The sequence below is a fragment of the Balaenoptera physalus genome (assembly GCF_965194825.1).
Source record: "Balaenoptera physalus genome assembly, chromosome: 2".
Lineage (NCBI taxonomy): Eukaryota > Metazoa > Chordata > Mammalia > Artiodactyla > Balaenopteridae > Balaenoptera > Balaenoptera physalus.
This window is the reverse complement of record NC_138883.1, coordinates 174,986,887-175,005,007: the sequence shown is the minus strand read 5'-3', so window position 1 is coordinate 175,005,007 and position 18,121 is coordinate 174,986,887. Positions and strand designations below refer to the sequence as shown.

Sequence of the window (18,121 nt, the reverse complement as noted above, 5' to 3'; positions counted from 1 at the left end):
TCAGTGGCGCTGTGAAGAAGAACATTGGCATCTTTAGGAATTCATTCCTAAAGCTGTTTTGGAATACTTAACTTGCCTGAGGGACACCAAAAGGTATGCAGAGAATAAAAGTTTGAATCCCTTTCTCCTACGCCAAGTGACAATAATCACAGCATTCTAATTAGAAGTTACCATCACGCAGAGTTAAAAACCATGTAAATTGAATTCTCTTGCCTTTAGTGGTTGAAATGTCAGTATGTCAGTACCATGTGTAGCTCAGTTCAGTCTGCTTGCTACATATTTCTCTTCTTTAGCTGTCACACATTCATCAGCCATTCCTTTAGCATTTGCCTTACCTATGGAGGTGCTCCTATGTTGGGTGCATAAATATTTACAATTGTTATATCTTCTTCTTGGATTGATCCCTTGATCATTATGTAGTGTCCTTCTTTGTCTCTTGTAATTGTCTTTATTTTAAAGTCTATTTTGTCTGATATGAGAATTGCTACTCCATCTTTCTTTTGATTTCCATTTGCATGGAATATCTTTTTCCAACCCCTCACTTTCAGTGTGTATGTGTCCCTAGGTCTGAAGTGGGTCTCTTGTAGACAGCATATATATGGGTCTTGTTTTGGGATCCATTCAGCCAGTCTATGTCATTTGGTTGAAGCATTTAATATATTTACATTTAAGGTAATTATCAATATGTATGTTCCTATTACCATTTTCTTAATTGTTTTGGGTTTGTTTTTGTAGGTCTTTTCCTTCTCTTGTGTTTCCTGCCTAGATAAGTTCCTTTAGCATTTGTTGTAAAGCTGGTTTCGTGGTGCTGAACTCTCTTAGCTTTTGCTTGTCTGTAAAGGTTTTAATTTCTCCGTTGAATCTGAATGAGATCCTTGCTGGGTAGAGTAATCTTGGTTGTAGGTTTTTCCCTTTCATCACTTTAAATATGTCTTGCCACTCCCTTCTGGCTTGCAGAGTTTCTACTGAAAGATCAGCTGTTAACCTTATGGGGATTCCCTTGTATGTTATTTGTTGCTTTTCCCTTGCTGTCTTTAATATTTTTTCTTTGTATTTAATTTTTGATAGTTTGATTAATATGTGTCTTGGAGTGTTTCTCCTTGGATTTATCCTGTATGGGATTCTCTGCACTTCCTGACCTGACTGACTATTTCCTTTCCCATATTAGGGAAGTTTTCAACTATAATCTCTTCAAATATTTTCTCAGATCAGCCATTCCTTTAAAAAGTAATGCCCAGTGGAAATGATTGGCTGTACTGACTGAAAATCTTATACCGCTGTATTGACTTGCAGAATTTATTTTCATGTAGACCTGAGCTCTTCAGGGGTTTTATAGAAACTAACTACAAAAGACTGTTTGATCTACACAGGATACCACTTAGAAGCCTACTGACTTATTATTGGGGTGTCTCCACCCATTTCAATAGACAAAAAGATTGGCTTTCACCATGAAGAGATGTTATAGGAAACTAAATCAGTACCTCAGCTGTTTACATAGGACTGATAAATGAATACCTTCAAGATAAGGTCTAGGCATCTAATAAGTACCCAATAAATATTTAATGATTAAGTTAACTAACCATAAACTGTGCCTTTTGAAAAGTCCTATTTATATCTTAATTGAAATAAAACTAGTCACAGCACGTGGGTCTTCATCTCCAAAGAGACATCTCTAGAAAAACATTTTATTATTATTCTTTATTGAGGTATAGTTGATTTAGAATATTGTGTTAGTTTCAGGTGTACAACGTAGTGGTTCACAATTTTTAAAGGTTATGCTCCATTTATAGTTATTATAAAATAGTGGCTATATTCCCTGTGCTGTACAATATATTTTCATAGCTTATTTATTTTATACACAGTAGTTTGTACCTCTTAATTCTCTACCCCTGTCTTGTCTTTCCCCCTTCCCTCTCCTCATTGGTAGCTACTAGTGTGTTCTCTATAGCTGTGAGTCTGTTTCTTTTTTGTTATATTCACTAGTTGTTTTTTTTTTTTTTAGATTCCACCTGTAAGTGATATCATACAGTATTTGTCTTAGAAAAATATTTTAAATTTTAATATTATATTTACCTAGTATCATTTTTATATGTTATTTATAATCTGTATCTCATTTTGAGTATTATTAATAATGACTGAAATAGACATTATTTATTCTTTTGAAAATAACTTGCTGCATTATTTAGTATGATTTGTTGTATGTCTTGGTACCAGAAAATACTTCTGATGGGATTGATTTTCAGTTTCATTCTGAAAATAGATGAGATGCAGCATGATATATTGGAAAGAGAGCCAGAGTGTGAATTAAAAAATGTTAGTTTAATTCTTAGTTCATCTCCTTACAGTACAACGTTGAGCAAGCTGTTTATCTTCTCAGAACTTTTAGTTTTGTCATCCATAAAAATGGGGGTGATATCATAGGGGTAGCTGCCTCTCACAATTTTGGGGTGAAGACCATACTTTGCAATTGAAAACCAACTATAATTGTAAATTTGCAGAAAGTCTGACGTGATTTAGAGCATTTTACTCAACAGGAAAATTCTATAGAGGCACATTTGCTTCACAAATTGGCCTACACTTGTAGCATCCATGTGATTTTTCCTTCTCTAGCCATGCTCCCACCTTACAAATCATGATGGTGCTGTGGTAGTCTTAATTATCTCAAAAAGCTCGTTGGTGATTTATTGTTCAGTAGAAAAGGACCAGCATATAGGGAAAAAACACTCTCTTTAACATTCCTTATTCTTTAGTCTTCCCCTTTATAATACCAGAGGATAATGCTTCATTTCTAGACATAAAAAAAGATTCTTTGAACACAGCAACTCCTGGAAGTAAGTAGCTTGAGTATTGTCTTCTGATTATAAAATGGCCAGGAGTATTTCTCCTTTTAAAATATTGATACATAGGTCTGCTGTAATGTGTTTGACTTGGTTTTAAGTATCAGGGACTATAAAGTCAAAAGCCCTTCTATGCAGCTAACTTACTAGTAAAATCAGATATATTATGATTGGCATCTTTCAATATTAAGTTACATTGGAGCCAGCTACAATTTATTGGGAGACATATGTCATGAAAACAAAACGTTTTTAAGTCTATGCATACTTTACAATGTACTTTTATTCTAACTGGCAGTGGATGATAATTTTAATGTTCTAGACTAAGCTTGATATAATGGGAAGGATGATTGTCAAAATAACACAAACTCTGCTTTTCAAGTAAGCCAAAGTTAAAGTATAATATACATAAGAGTGCTTAAAACCTTTGGAGAAATAAAGTCCTCTGTAATTTCCCAAGCTTGTAGTTGCTCCTTGGATCTAATATGATAGTTTTGTTTCACTGAGGCTTAGAACCCCTCTGAATCAGTTTTCTTGATGAGTCAGGTGTGGCAGCAAAGTCTTACCTGGCCTTCTCGGCCAGCCTCCATAAGGCTCAAACTGGGGGAAGACTGGAAAGTTCTGAGCCAGTCTCGCAGGTTGTGGAACAGGGGTGGAGAAGGATAGGGGCAGTGGTGCTCCCATGTTTAACAACTAGCTTGGGGAGAAAGCCCTGACTTGTCACATTTGCTGCTTCCAGTGATGTAAATAGTCCCACCTTGGCTAATTTCAAGCTACCAGTGGTTTAACAACCTGCTCACAACGTTGCTGGACATTTACCAGGCAGTTCTTCCAAGCTTGTATGAGCCAGCTCTAGCACAATAATGAGAAAGAAAGTATGGAGCTAGGAAGAGAGGTTCCCCACACCCATCCTGCGGCAGCAAAGAGAGTTGAGAAAAGAGCTTACTCTCAAGTCCGAGAGTTGGCCAAAATGAGATAGGGATTTACTGTGTTTTTTGCTTTTAAAAGTTACACAGGTTAGATCTCTCACAACATAACCCCTTTCCTCTATTTCCTATGTGAAATCTCAGCAAATTCTGCATTGATCACGATTGAGGGAGTTCAAAGTTGAAGATGGAGGCAGTCATGGGTTAATCATTGCAAAAAGGGTAAAAGTGTAACCAGATACGCACACGTGCACACTCATTTTATTTCATGCTAAGAAATTGGGGGGCTTCCCTGGTGGCGCAGTGGTTAAGAATCCGCCTGCCAATGCAGAGGACACGGGTTTGAGCCCTGGTCTGGGAAGATCCCACATGCCGCGGAGCAACTAAGACTGTGTGCCACAACTACTGAAGCCTGCACTCTAGAGCCCATGTGCCACAACTACTGAGCCCGCATGCCACAACTGCTGAAGCCTGCACGCCTGAAGCCCATGCTCCGCAACAAGAGAAGCCACCGCAATGAGAAGCCCGCACACCACAACGAAGAGTAGCCCCCGCTCGCCGCAACTAGAGGAAGCCCGCACACAGCAGCAAAGACCCAGGGCAGCCAAAAATAAATAAATAAATTTATTTTAAAAAAAAAAGAAAAGAGAAGAAACTGGGAAAGTAGGAAGGATGAGTTGGGTTAATGGACTGGCTGAAGTGACTGACAAGCTCCTGAGCTCTAATCTGAGGCTCTTCAGGCAATATGCTGAAGGAGGGATAGGCTTTAATATAGGGTGATTTGTGAACAGGTCAAGGGAGTGCAGGTCAGCACTGGGGAATGTTACTGAGTAGAAGCCATAATCCATGGAGTAAGGAAATATCGCTTTGAACTTACAGTAGTTTATGACCTCATTACATTTTGTATTTATAATTAAATTACTCACGCATTTCCTGGGTTAACCAGAATAATCAGCTTGACCTGGGATTGTGTTAGTCTAGAAATGCTCAGCCATCGAGGTCCTGTGGGGAAAGGCATAGTCTAGAAGGGCAGCCAGTGTGTAAACACGGAATGAAATTCAATGTGAGAAAGGCTATTATAGGAGTATTGGTCTAAGGACTCTGAGAACATATAGGAAGTAGCAACTTCTCAGCTCTTTAAAATGCATATTCATTTCAATATACTGTAGGTTCAGTGTGACTAGAATTTTGAATTTTAGATATTTGGTCCTCAACAATGGCTGATGTATAATGCTCATTATCGTATTTATATCACCGTGGAAAGTACAATTTTTTTAGCCCAATATGAACATTTTAAAAGTTTTTTGAGGGGTAAATGATGTACAGTGTACTGTAACTTAAGTGTGCCATGTGAGGAGTCTTGGCATATGCGTGTACCATTACTCCAGTCAGGATTAGGAAGACATCCATCCCCCACCAAAGGTTTCTCGTGCTTTTTTGTCATCTGTTCCTCTCTACCACTGCTGCCCCTCGTGTGCCAGCCCCCATTTCCAGGCAACTCCTCACAGGCTCTCTGTCCCTGTAGGCTAGTTTTCATTTTCTGGAATGGAATCTACGTTGTGTACTCTTTTTTTGTCTGTATTTTTTCATCCAGTGTACTTACTTTGAGATTGATCTATGTTTTTGCGGGTATCAATGGTTCATTTCTTTTCATCACCAAATAAAAGCAACACTATTCCTTTGTAAGTAGATACCACCATCTGTTCATCCATTCACCTCTTATGGATGTTCACATGATAGTGATTTGGGGCTGTTACAAATAAAGCTGCCATACAAGTCTTTTTGCGGATGTAAGTTTGCATTTATCTTGGAATACCTAGCAATGGAACAGCTGGGTTGCATGGGGTATATGTAGGTTTACCCTTTGAAGAAGTTACCCAGTGGTTTTCAGAAATAGTTGTAGATTTTACATTCTCACTAGTAGTGTATGAGAGTTCCACTTACTCTGCTTCTTGCCAAACTTAGTGTGGTCTGGCTTTTCAGTTTTAGCCATTCTAGTGGATGCATAGTAGCATATCATTGTGATTTTAGTTTGCAGTTCCCTAGTAACTAATGTTGTTGAGCATCTTTTCATGGGTTGATTTGCGACCTGTTTACCATCTGTGGTGAAGTGTCTGTTCACATCGTTGGCCCAGCTTTTAACTGGGCTGTTTGCCTTATTGAACTTCGAGTTCTTTACATATTCTGGATAGCATTCCTGGTACTGCAGATTTGCTGGTATGAATTCCTTTAGCCTTTTTATACCTGAAAAAGTCCTTATTTTACCTTCAGTTTTTGAAAGGTTTGCTCACCCTCGAATCCTAGATCGACAGTCCTGCCAAATCCTGTACTGTATTTTAATGACATTGTTCCACTGCCTCTGACTTGCATTGTTTCTGACAAGTGTGCTGTAATTCTTATTTTTATCTCTGTGTACATAATGTGTCTTTTTCCTCGTTTACTTTTAAGATTTTCTCTTTGTCACTGGTTTAAAGAATTTTTTTTTATTATGTGCCTTGGTGTAGTTTTCTTCATGTTTCCTGTGCTTTGGGTTTGTTGAGCCTCTTGGATCTGTCGGTTTATAGTTTTCCTTGAATTTGGAAAATTTGCCACCATAATTTTTTCAAAATTTTTTTGGTCTCTTCTCTCTTTCTAGGACCATAATTTCTCATTTAGGCCCCTTGAGGTTGTCTCACAGCTGAATGATTCTCTACAGCTTTTTCATTCAACCTTTTTTCCCCTTTATGTTTCATTTTCAAGTTTCTATTGCTGTGTCTTCAAATTCACTAATCTTATTTTCTTAGCTATACATCATGAGAAATTTAATTTCTTTTTAATTTAATAAGTGAAATTTAAACAAAACTTTAGACTCTGACACATTTGGTTTTTATGATAGGATAATAATTTCTCATTTACTGTACTTTTCATGATATGTTTTATTTTGATGACTTAAGATACAGTTGCAGTTCTCATTGGTTTAATTAGATATTTGTATTTGGCCCTTCCCTTTCCATTTCTCTTTAGTTGAGCTTTGTGAGACAGCAACTCTTTTATAACTTTTAAAATTTTTTAATTGAAATGTAGTTGATTTACAATGTTGTATTAGTTTCAGGTTTACAGCAAAGTGATTCAGTTACATACATATATACATATACAATATACATATACTTTTTCAGATTCTTTTACATTATAGGTATTACAAGATGTTGAATATAGTTCCCTGTGTTTTATCTATTTTATATAAAGTAGTGTGTATCTGTTAATCACAAACTCCTAATTTATCCCCCCCCCCACCCTTTGGTAGCCATAAATTTGTTTTCTATGTCTGGGAGTCTGTTTCTGTGTTGTAAGTAAGTTGATTTATGTCATTCTTTTAGATTTCACATATAAGTGATATCATGTGATATTCATCTTTATCTGACTTACTTCCCTTAGTCTGATAATCTCTAGGTCCATCCATATTGCTGCAAATGGCATTATTTCATTCTCTTTTGTGGCTGAGTAGTATTCCATTGTGTGTGTGTGTGTGTGTGTGTGTATATATATCTGTCTCACATCTTTTTTATCCATTCATCTGTTGATGGACACTTAGGTTGCTTCCATGTCTTGGCTATTGTGAATAGTGCTACAATGAACATTGGGGTGCATGTATGTTTTCAAATTAGCATTTTTGTCTTTTCTGGATATATACCCAGGAGTGGGATTGCGGGATCATATGGTAACTCTATTTTTAGTTTTTTGAGGAACCTCCATACTGTTTTCCATAGTGGCTGCACCAACTTACATCCCCACTAACAGTGTAGGAGGGTTCCCTTTTCTCCACACCCTCTCCAGCATTTGTTATTTGTAGACTTTTTAATCATGGCCATTCTGACTAGTGTGAGGTGGTACCTCATAGTAGTTTTTGTAGTCTTGATTTGCATTTCTCTAATAATTAGTGATGTTGAGTATCTTTTCATGCACCTGTTGGCCATCTGTATGTCTTCTTGGGAGAAATGTCTATTTAGTTCTGCCCATTTTTCGATTGGGTTGTTTGGTTTTTTGTTGTTGAGTTGTATGAGCTGTTTGTATATTTTGGAAATTAAGCCCTTGTCAGTTGCATCATTTGCAAATATTTTTTACTATTCCATAGGTTGTCTTAGGTTCATTTTGTTTATGGTTTCCTTTGCTGTGCAAAAGCTTGTAAGTTTGATTAGGTCCCGTTTGTTTATTTTTGCTTTTATTTCTCTTGCCTTGGGAGACTGACCTAAGAAAACCTTGGTATGATTTATGTCAGAGAATGTTTTCCCTATGTTCTTTTCTAGGATTTTTATGGTGTCAAGTCTTATGTTTAAGTCTTTAAGCCATTTTAAGTTTACTTTTGTGTATGGTGAAAGGGTGTGTTCTAACTTCATTGATTTACATAAGGCTGTCCAACTTTCCCAACACCCCTCGCTGAAGAGACTGTCTTTTTCCCATTGTATATTCTTGCCTCCTTTGTTGAAGATTAATTGACTGTAGGTGTGTGGGTTTATTTCTGGGCTCTCTATTCTGTTCCATTGAGCCATATGTCTGTTTATGTGCCAATACCAAGCTGTTTTGATTACTGTAGCTTTGTAGTATTGTCTGAAGTCTGGGAGGGTTATGCCTCTTGCTTTGTTCTTTTTCCTCAGGATTGCTTTGGTAATTCTGGATCTTTTATGATTCCATATAAATTTTAGGATTATTTGTTCTAGTTCTGTGAGAACTAGAAAAATGTGAGATGACAATTCCTTTGTTACTTTGCATGATGGACCCTGGTACACACATTGCTCTGATGGTTGTCCTGTTTCCAATGTGATCAAATGACTAAAAACCACGCCTTGGTGGTAGATAAGACTTCTCCAGACAGGAGAGGATAGTCACAATGTCACGTCTCTCTCTTGAAGAGCCAGAAATTGAGAGAGCCTTGAGTAGGCTGCTGAATGTGCATGTCTTCTTTTTTTCTCTTTTTTTTAGCTTAATGCTGTTTTGCAGAAGGTCTTTAGATTAACTCCCACCATGTGGAGGTAGGTGATCCTCCCTCCAGCTGGGAAGTGCCACATCTAGACAAAGCTTTGGGGCTAGAGTATAGATCTCTCGAGTCCCTTGGTGACAAGACTTGGGGCCCATGAGAGTGAGGTAAAATGGTTGAGGTTGGAAACCTGTATACAAGTCAAACTATTTTTAATCTCTCCTGTGGTAGCTCTTTGCTTTGTTCTCCTTTAGTATTTTGCAAAATCTTTTAAGATTTTCAGCTTTTCTTAGCTGGTCCAATGGGAACCAAGAGAAAATATTTTCGATTAATCTTGGTGGCAACATTGACAGGCGAGATACCCAAAAGGTAGGTAAATTTCAAGGGCAAAGGAGTTGATTGGTTGACTACCTTCCCCGCCTATAATAAATACTTCCTTTTAGAGACAGACTTTGGAGCATCTGCATTATACTGCATGGGGATGGAGAAGGTCCTTTTCTGACAAGATTCTTTACTGCCTTCCCCAGACACTCATCAACATATACTCTATCTTTTTATTGAAAAGCCTTGATCTCAAATAGCTGGCAACTAATGACTATGCTATTAACTGAAAGGAAATTTAAGGGCTTTTTCACTCAAAAGGATACATGCATTTTAATTGATAACCATTAAAGACTAGAGGCTATTTTGTGATTTCAGGGAATTATTACTTAATGATGAAATTTCAGGTAGAGGGAGATCTACCAGGGACTGGAATCCGGCCAAACTGTACCACTATGCCTGGAGATTTTTATGCCAATATACATCTCTTTTAACCTGGCCCAATCTGGTTTTTCAGTGTACTGTTCAGAATTAAAATTTAAGATGATTATTTTGTGGAAATGTTATCCATATAGCCCAAGGTAAATCTATCAACTTAAGAGTCTGAAAAAGATGGTAAACTATATATTTATGGTAAGTGTCTATAAAAATATATTTATTTGTTAATGAGAAGCTAAGGTGAACTAGCCATAAGATATGCATGTGAATTAGCGTGCTGTCGTGGTTGGTTTGTAATACTAAACTTGACTTATGAATGTGAAAATTACATATTCCTAAATCAACATAATAATTCTTTGTGAATTGCATGCTCCTAGAAGTTTTGAAATGGGTGTGATGTTTACTTATTTCTACATCACCTTATTTCAGAAAAGATTTAGAGGGCTAAAATGAGTAGATTATAAGTGTCCTTTAGAAGACATATATTCATTTAGCAATAAGTGAGATCTTTATTTTCTAATTTCATTGACATTTGACTTTTAGGTATTCAGAGGATGACTATCTTCAGATTATCACAAATATCCAGAGCTGTCCATGGAAGCGACAAGCAGAAGAACATGAGAAGTTTAGGTAAAAAATTTCTTCATAAGTAATATGAGATAAAAAATGTTTTGTACATTTGCTTTGTCGTTAAAATAAGCAATGCGTTGTTAAAAAGAAACGTAGAAGGGGCCAAGCGACCATCAGGAACTTTTCGTTCTGAGATCCTCTCATGAGACACAAGGCCCTGTATCCCCAGCTCTTAGATAGAAATTTGTAATTATGTTGCTGAAATTAATTATGGAAATCCCAACTTCAAAAAGAAAGTTTTTGTTGCACTTTTTATCATATTTTAGAGGATGTTGCTGCTTCTTTGTACCAGTTGTATTTGACATTTATTTGTAAATAACATATAGCAGTGTAAAGGAATTTTGGAAAACATAGAAAGAAAAAAAAATCACCTATGGTGCCAGCACTCTAGAACAAAAACTATGTTCCTTTCTGCATATTCCCTTCCCGTTTTTCTCATTAGCTTTTTAATCTCAGCAACATTCAGGAGCATGAGATGCTCCAGGTAATAACCCAGGGAGGTGCCGTCAACCTGACAAGACCAGGTTATCAGTGGATGATTACAGAGCTGTCTTGTGCTTGAATACCTCGGAGCCCATCCAGACAGAAATAAATTGTGTCAAAACAGTACCCTGCGGGGGGTGCCTGGGTAGTTCTCTGGCACTGCTTCCTCCCGTTATCTGCTCATAGGGTGCAGCCAGGCCAGGTATCTCTGTGCCTGCCTGGGCTACCTTGCTCTGCTTTTCTTTGCCACGTGCTGATTCTTTGCTTTGCATCAACACAGGTTTTGTCTTGTGCCAGGTTATTACAATTCGGTAATATGTTTTTATCTTTACCGGTTCCTGTTTTCAAAATTTACGTTAAGCATCGACTCTTCTAAAAACCTTATTAAAGAGACTTGGCCTTCCCCTGAGATTCTCTAATGCTGCTCAGTTCTGTTTGCTGTGGGAAACCAGCTCTTCTGCATGCAGGGTCCTTCAGTCAGTACATGCTGGAGTCATTGGACCAGCTGTCTTTGATTCTGGTGCCACTGGAGACGGGTTGTGGGCAACTCCCATTGGGTAAGAGAGTAACTTCCTGATTGGGTTAAAGCTGAAAGTGAACATCTTTCCTCCACTGGGTAGACACATGGTTGTCATGACCTCCTGTAGGATTCCATTGTCTTTCCTAACTGGCAGTTTAGAGTGTGGGATTCCTGTGTAACTATTTCATCTCCAGGACATTTTATGCTAGGTTGTCCACTATAGACTGAACTTGTCCCCTCAAAAGTCATAAGTTAAAAATCTAATCACCAACAGGATGGTATTTGAAGGTGGGGCCTTTGGGAGGTGGGAGGTGATTGGGTTATGAGGGTGGAGCCCTCATGAATGGGATTCATGACCTTATAAAAGAGACCACGTACTGCTGTCTCGCCTCTTCCATCATGTGAGGACACAGCAAGAAGACAGCTGTCTTAAGAACCCAGAAGTGGATTTTCACCAGACACCGAATCTGCCAGCACCTTGGTCTTAGACTCTCAGCCTCCAGAACTGTGCAAATAAATTGTTGTTGTCTCTAAGCCACCTGGTTTATAGCATTCTGTGATACCAGCTCAGATGGACTTAGACACAATCCTACCGAAGACTAGATTTGAGAGATTCTCGTGACAGGAAGACGTGATAGAAAGTTGCACGGGCAATTGTAACCTAAGCAATCACAGGGTCAATGAGTAACAGAAGAGCCTGTTTTGTTTTTTTTTTAATTAATTAATTTATTTATTTATGGCTGTGTTAGGTCTTTGTTTCTGTGCGAGGGCTTTCTCTAGTTGCGGCAAGTGGGGGCCACTCTTCATCGCGGTGCGCGGGCCTCTCACTATCGCGGCCTCTCTTGTTGCAGAGCACAGGCTCCAGACGCGCAGGCTCAGTAATTGTGGCTCACGGGCCCAGTTGCTCCGCGGCATGTGGGATCTTCCCAGACCAGGGCTCGAACCCGTGTCCCCTGCATTGGCAGCAGATTCTCAACCACTGCACCACCAGGGAAGCCCAAGAGTCTGGTTTTGAGAGACCTTTCTACAAGTGCAGAGTAGGCAAAAAAAGAAAGAGAGAGCTATGGAGGTATTGAACTATTGAGGATTAATCCCAGATAATTAGCTGGAAGGACTAGATGAGTAGTGACACCGACAATTAAAGTCGGGATAAAGGAGCTTCCACTTCTGGCGGTAAAGTTGATTTAGGGCCAACCTTCTGAGAATAATACAAACAAAACGAAGTATATGAAACACTTCTTTTGAGGGCAGTGGAGAGCTACCAAGGCAGGGGGAATTTCCAGGACTAAGATCCAGAAGAAGAGAGAAGCTGAAGGAGAAGAGACGCCTTTGGAGCTGCTTTCCCTCACAAGGAACTTGCTGGATGCAAAAGCAGAAGCATGGAGGAGAGGTAGAGACATAGAGCAGGGCTTCCAGCATACCCTAGAAGAGACCAGTTCTCTAAAAGACTGAAGCCCAATTGAAGTCATTTGCATCCTCCCTTGGATTTAGGTCTGCCCTTAGCCTAGATGCTTGATAAAACCAAAATAATCCTGGGGCATCATTTAATCCATTGAGGGTCCCAAATAGAACAGAAAGGTAGAGGAAGGGCAAACGTGCTTCCTCTGCTTGAGCTGGGACATTCATCTTCTCCTTGGCCATCAGCCTTTGGACTCCTACTGGGACTTACACCATTGGCTCCCTTGGTTCCCAGGCTTCGGATTTGGACGAGAACTACACCACTGGTTTCCTGAGCCTCCAGCTTGCAGACCGTGTACCGTGGGACTTCTCAGGCTCCGTAATCATGCGAGCCAATCCCTCATGATAAACGTTCTTTCTACATAACTATATTTACAAGAATAATCCTCTCTGGAAGAAGGTGACCTCCTTCTGAGCCTTGAATGATCTCTGCAAGTTTTTACGCACAACGTCTAGCTCAGTTAAAAAGGGAATTCTTTTTAAAGGTTTTTTCCTTCTTTCTCTCTTTTGTGTGTGTGTGTGTGTGTGTGTGTGTGTGTGTGTATGTGTGCACATGCAGGCACTAAAAATCAGGAGTCTCTTGGAATCCAAAGCCGTATGAAAGTCACTGGTGCAAATGATAATGGATAGATGCTGTATAGACGGCTGGTATGCAAATTGACTGGCCATTTTTCCCTTAGAGCCATCTCAGTGTAAAAAGTGCATCCATAACTGTGATGATTACGACATGGTAATCATCTATCCCTTCAGGGCCAATTTAAGTAAACATCTGGGACCGTAACACTTATTGTTTGTTGTCTTTCAAGAGAACAGTCATGGTGACATTTATTTATTTACTTGAATATTTATTATATTGGTACATTCTTTTTATGCGCATATTTGTGAACTAAATTATACAAACCCTCATCAGAAATCTGTGCAATTAAATCGTAATAAACCGTTCACTTTCCTTGGTTTTTACTGATATAGCTGGCCAAATCTGGGGAGTTTCTGGCTTATTTATAAAGCTGGCATTATAGAAATGTCCCCTATTATTATAGATGTCAAGTAACTAAATAGTATTGTATTTTATTTTATTTATTTATAGCAATTTATACCAAATTGAAGAAAAGTGAAAGGTGGTAATATTCTTTTAGCAGGAATAACAAAAGTTACATTAAATTCTAAAAAATACGAGCAAGTGAATATATTCTAAATCCAGCTGTAGCCTGATTGTTGAAACTCTCCAAAGTTGACACCTAGGGGCTATTTGAAGATTATGGGACTTTGTGGTCACAGGATCTCAAAATCAGAGAGCTTTTAAAAGCTTTCCTTAAATAAATATGCTACTCGCTAGCATAGGGCATACATTTTATTTATCAATAAATATTTGTTTCGGGATTACTCTGTCAAAGCACAGTAGGCTTAAGCCTGTTACAGTTTCAGACACAAAGTAGAACCTCAGTAAATATGTATTAAATAAATGGATGCGTGAAAACCAACAAGGGAATGGAGGGTTTTCTTACTGATTTCAAAGAAATTGAAACAGTTTGGAGACGAGAAATAAAAGTATGACTATTTATGATTTAATGTTAAAATGAGTGACGTATACAAACACCATAGTATATCAATGCTCGGTCACTGTGGGATGTAATTTCTTGAAACGTTTTGTGGAAAGAGGCAGGACTGAGCTGTAGCTCTGAAGACAAGTGGAAAGAGAGGGAGAGACCAGGAGTGATGGGACCAGGAATAAACATGAGTAAGTTTCAAGACCAGCTTCACTGTTGCAGTGAACTTGTTCTAGAGGATGCTTTGGATGCAGGGGATACTTACAGGTAGATGAGGTCGGCCTGATGATGCACAGGACTCTGATTATCAGAGTAAAATCCTTCCACAGGCTTTCTGTAGATACCAGGAACCCAATAGGGATATTGCCAGCAAGGGAATTACATGATGAATCTATTATTTTAGAGAATGCATTCAGTCAGCAGAGTCTTAGGAGGGAGTGAATAGACTGAAGGAAACCAGAGCAGTCAGGGGCTGGTGGTAGAAAGATGACTGCAATATGATGAAGATCTAAAACATCACTGGTAGCTATAGAAATAACAAGGAAAGGACACTTGGCTGTGAGCTCCTTGAGGACATGGTTTATTTTTTTTAATCTTTGTGTCTCCTGTGACCATCGCATAGATGGTACCCAATAAACAGCTGTAGTATACATGACTGAAAAAGGGGCAGAACTTGGTTGCTTATTGATTCCTAGTTTTCTAATTGAAGGAGAAAGAAAAATAGAGTCAAAGAACCATGAGAAAATGTGGGTCTGGTCAATTGGGGTAATAGTGGTGCTAGTGACAAGTAGAAAGATTTCAAGGGGAAACTGCTTTTGAGAAGATAAGCCTATTTGGGGCAGGCTGTGTTTGAGATGACTTTGGGACAACCAGATGCAGAAGATGTTGTTTCCTTGGTCTGGGATAAACATGTAAGTGTTAAGAGAAAATGGGCTCTCCCAGAAAAGAAAGTTTAAAAGCTAGGTTATGTAAGAAATATGGCCCTGGAAAAGCCTATCTTCTCAGCGGTCTTAATTTTTTTTCCATTTAACAATGTTTGTCCGCTTTTCATAGATTCTTCACCTTTTAGTCATTCAGTAATTTAATTGTGAGTCTGAGAACTTGTACCTGGGGTTTGAGTCCCTAACTTCCCTCAACCTTTACCTGGAAACATCTGAGATCTATATTGGTGGTTCCATGAAGCCCTTGAAATTGTATGTGACACTTTGCACATGTTTCTGGGAAAAAGATCCCTAACTTTCATCAGACTCTCAAGGAGCCTGGGAGCCCCAGAGTGGACTAAAATATTTCTAAGAACTCTTCCAGACCTGAGGCTCTGTTTGCTTTGGGGATTGATTGTTTGTTTCACCTTCCATGTAAGCATGATTATCGTTAAGTTTAGGTGTGGCTATAGCTCAGATTTATCCCTACTTGTAATTCTAAATTAATTAATTAAATTAATTCTAGACTTCAGTTATGAATTGTTATTTCTGTGAGATCCTAAAGAGGGATCTGAGTAAGAGTTGAAAAAGTCCTACCCCCTTTTTTCTCCCTTGGCGTGTAATTTCATTTACGTATAACTGTACAAAGTTAAGAATGTCAAGCTGTCTGCCTTCTGCTTTTAAAATCATTAATTAATTTTCCTATTACAATTATCTTCCCCAAGCACAAGTTGGTACACGTATACTAATTTGTGGAAAATCTAACCTGGATTTCAGTTTAAGAAATTATAGATGGTCCCCCATTTACGATAGTTCGACTTAACAATTTTTTTATTTTATAATGGTGTAGAAACAATATGCATTCATTAGAGACTGTACTTCACATTTTGAATTTTGATCTTTTCTGTAGTGTCTGAGGACAGAGGGAACAAAAAGTGTCCACCGAACTGAGAAGGTATCTTGAGGTTGAAGAATGAGGCAGGCAGCTCCATATAATCGGTGGATCTGTTTATTATATGGTAACTTACATACAGGGTAGGATCAGGCAGACGTTGATCCAGAGCATGTGCAGCTGTAGTCTGCATCTCCGAGGGGCAGCTGGGACAATTTTATAGTTAACCTAGGGTATGGGGGTATGTGTTTGCAGACAGCAAGTGCATTCCTAAGTCAAGATTTATGATGGGGAGCTAGTCTCATGGGTGCCAGGAATATGTCCGCGAAGGTCTTTATCACTGTTTGGAGACTAACACAGCACAGAAACCACCTGGACCTAATGATGATTAAACAACATCTATGGACTACAAAGCCCTTGACAACAAAGAAGAGATTTACCCCCAGTACAGTCGTAGGTAGGGTCACTGGAAGGACAGGAGGCCTGGGACGGCATCAGTATGCTAACAGCCGCGCACCAGGATAGCGGTACATACCTGATATCATTTCGTGATGCTGGGCAGCTCCCAGGCAGCCTGGTGCTCACGAGTGTGAATAACCCACGCACTGACAACCATTCCGGACCCAGACCACCATTCTGCTTTTCATCTTCAGTACAGTATTCAATAAATTACGGGAGATAGTCAACACTTTGTTATAAAAGAGGCTTTGTGATAGATGATTTTGCCCAGCTGTAGGCTGATCTAAGTGTTCTGAGCACGTGTAAGGTAGGCAAGGCTAAGCTGTGATGTTCGGTAGTTTAGGTGTATTAAATGCATTTTCGACTTAGGATATTTTACACTTCTGTTGGGTTTACTGGTGTAATCTCATTGTAAGTGGAGGAAGGTCTCTATTGGTTTCCACACTGTCTCCCTGTCACGTTTAGAGATGGGTAGGTAATCATTTGCTTGAGCAGGACACTTGGATATTTGAGAATAATGTTACCGAGTCCAAGCTTGTACTTCTCGCCATACAGCAGGCCAGTAAATTGAGAGGTGAGTTGTTGGAGCGAGGACGATCGCCTTTATTTGGAAAGCCAGCAGACTGAGAGGATGCTTAACTAGTGTCCCAAAGAACCATCTTGCCTGGGTTTGGACGCTAGTTCCTGTTATTGCTGCAAATATTTTCTGGTTCCTGCCAGACTCGGGAGGGGCTGCGTTAATTCCTTTTTTCCTGCAGCCACTCACAGGTGGGCCTGGTCAGGATGTTTCCTGTGAGCGAAACAAAGGTATTTTAGCTTAAGCCTCAGGCATGCGAGGCAGGGTTCCTAGAGATGGGCCATACTTTTACATCCCTTTAGTGATAATCTAGCAAAAGCAATAGAGCAATAGAATACAAAGGTTGAAGTAAAAGAAACAGATCCAGTATGGAATCAGATGTGCTCTTCCCTATTACAATAACATCGAAATACTTAAATTTAAATTAAACGTGTTATGAAATGCTCCCGACCTCTCTTCCTCATCTTCCTCTACTTCGCCCTTGAAAACTCTTTTGTGAAGGTCTGGAAACTTTTGGTAAGCAGGTTTTATCCCAGCAGAAGATCTTTGAGCTTCAATAATCAGTCTTAGATTCCCTCGGTAACTTGCATGGTTATTACTGCATTAGCTTTCATGAACTGTTTTCTAACTTAAAAGAACTGTGTTCATTTGTGTAATCAATTATAGAAAGCTAACAGGTATACAAGCAACAGAGCTTAATTTTTATTTTACTTTCACTTTTTTTTCCCCAGAAATAGTCGCATGATTATTTTGTTTTGGGTTTCTTTTGGAACCTCTAATACCATTTGATTTATTGAGACATCCCTATGTTTCACAGACGTGAGTTTGAATACAAAAATGACTGAACATTATCAGTATTTACTGAAAACATAGTGGCAGAAAATGGTGCTATTGTAAAAAGGCACATGTTTATTTTAAGACTCATGCAAATGAGATGCGTTTCAAATTACTTGTAAAACAGGTATTTTGTACCTGATTACTTTGTTAACAGATAATTATTACATGGTAGCAATTTTAATAAATCTCAAATTATCCCCTCAGGTTTGGTTCGATGAAAATTTCTTGAAAGTAACTTTGTCTTTCTTTGTGTTGGATATAAAAGAAAAGATCCATTGCTGTCTTAGTAGATTCCTTGATATTTCTAAAATAACAACCAATGTGTTGC

General features: G+C 38.7%; 1 protein-coding gene and 1 long non-coding RNA gene across 5 annotated transcripts in view; one reads left to right on the top strand and one right to left on the bottom strand.

Annotated features, from left to right (window-relative positions):
- Positions 1-18,121, bottom strand: part of LOC309656471 — a 518,263-nt gene that overhangs the window by 69,222 nt on the left and 430,920 nt on the right. The window lies entirely within an intron of this gene.
- ST8SIA6 (ST8 alpha-N-acetyl-neuraminide alpha-2,8-sialyltransferase 6) overlaps positions 1-18,121 on the top strand; it is a 279,596-nt gene that overhangs the window by 214,586 nt on the left and 46,889 nt on the right. For all 4 annotated transcript variants that reach the window (XM_082452890.1, XM_082452888.1, XM_082452889.1 and 1 more), the window contains exon 4: positions 10,014-10,100. In XM_082452890.1, coding sequence (XP_082309016.1) covers positions 10,014-10,100 — 87 coding nt within the window. The remainder of the gene's footprint in view (positions 1-10,013; positions 10,101-18,121) is intronic.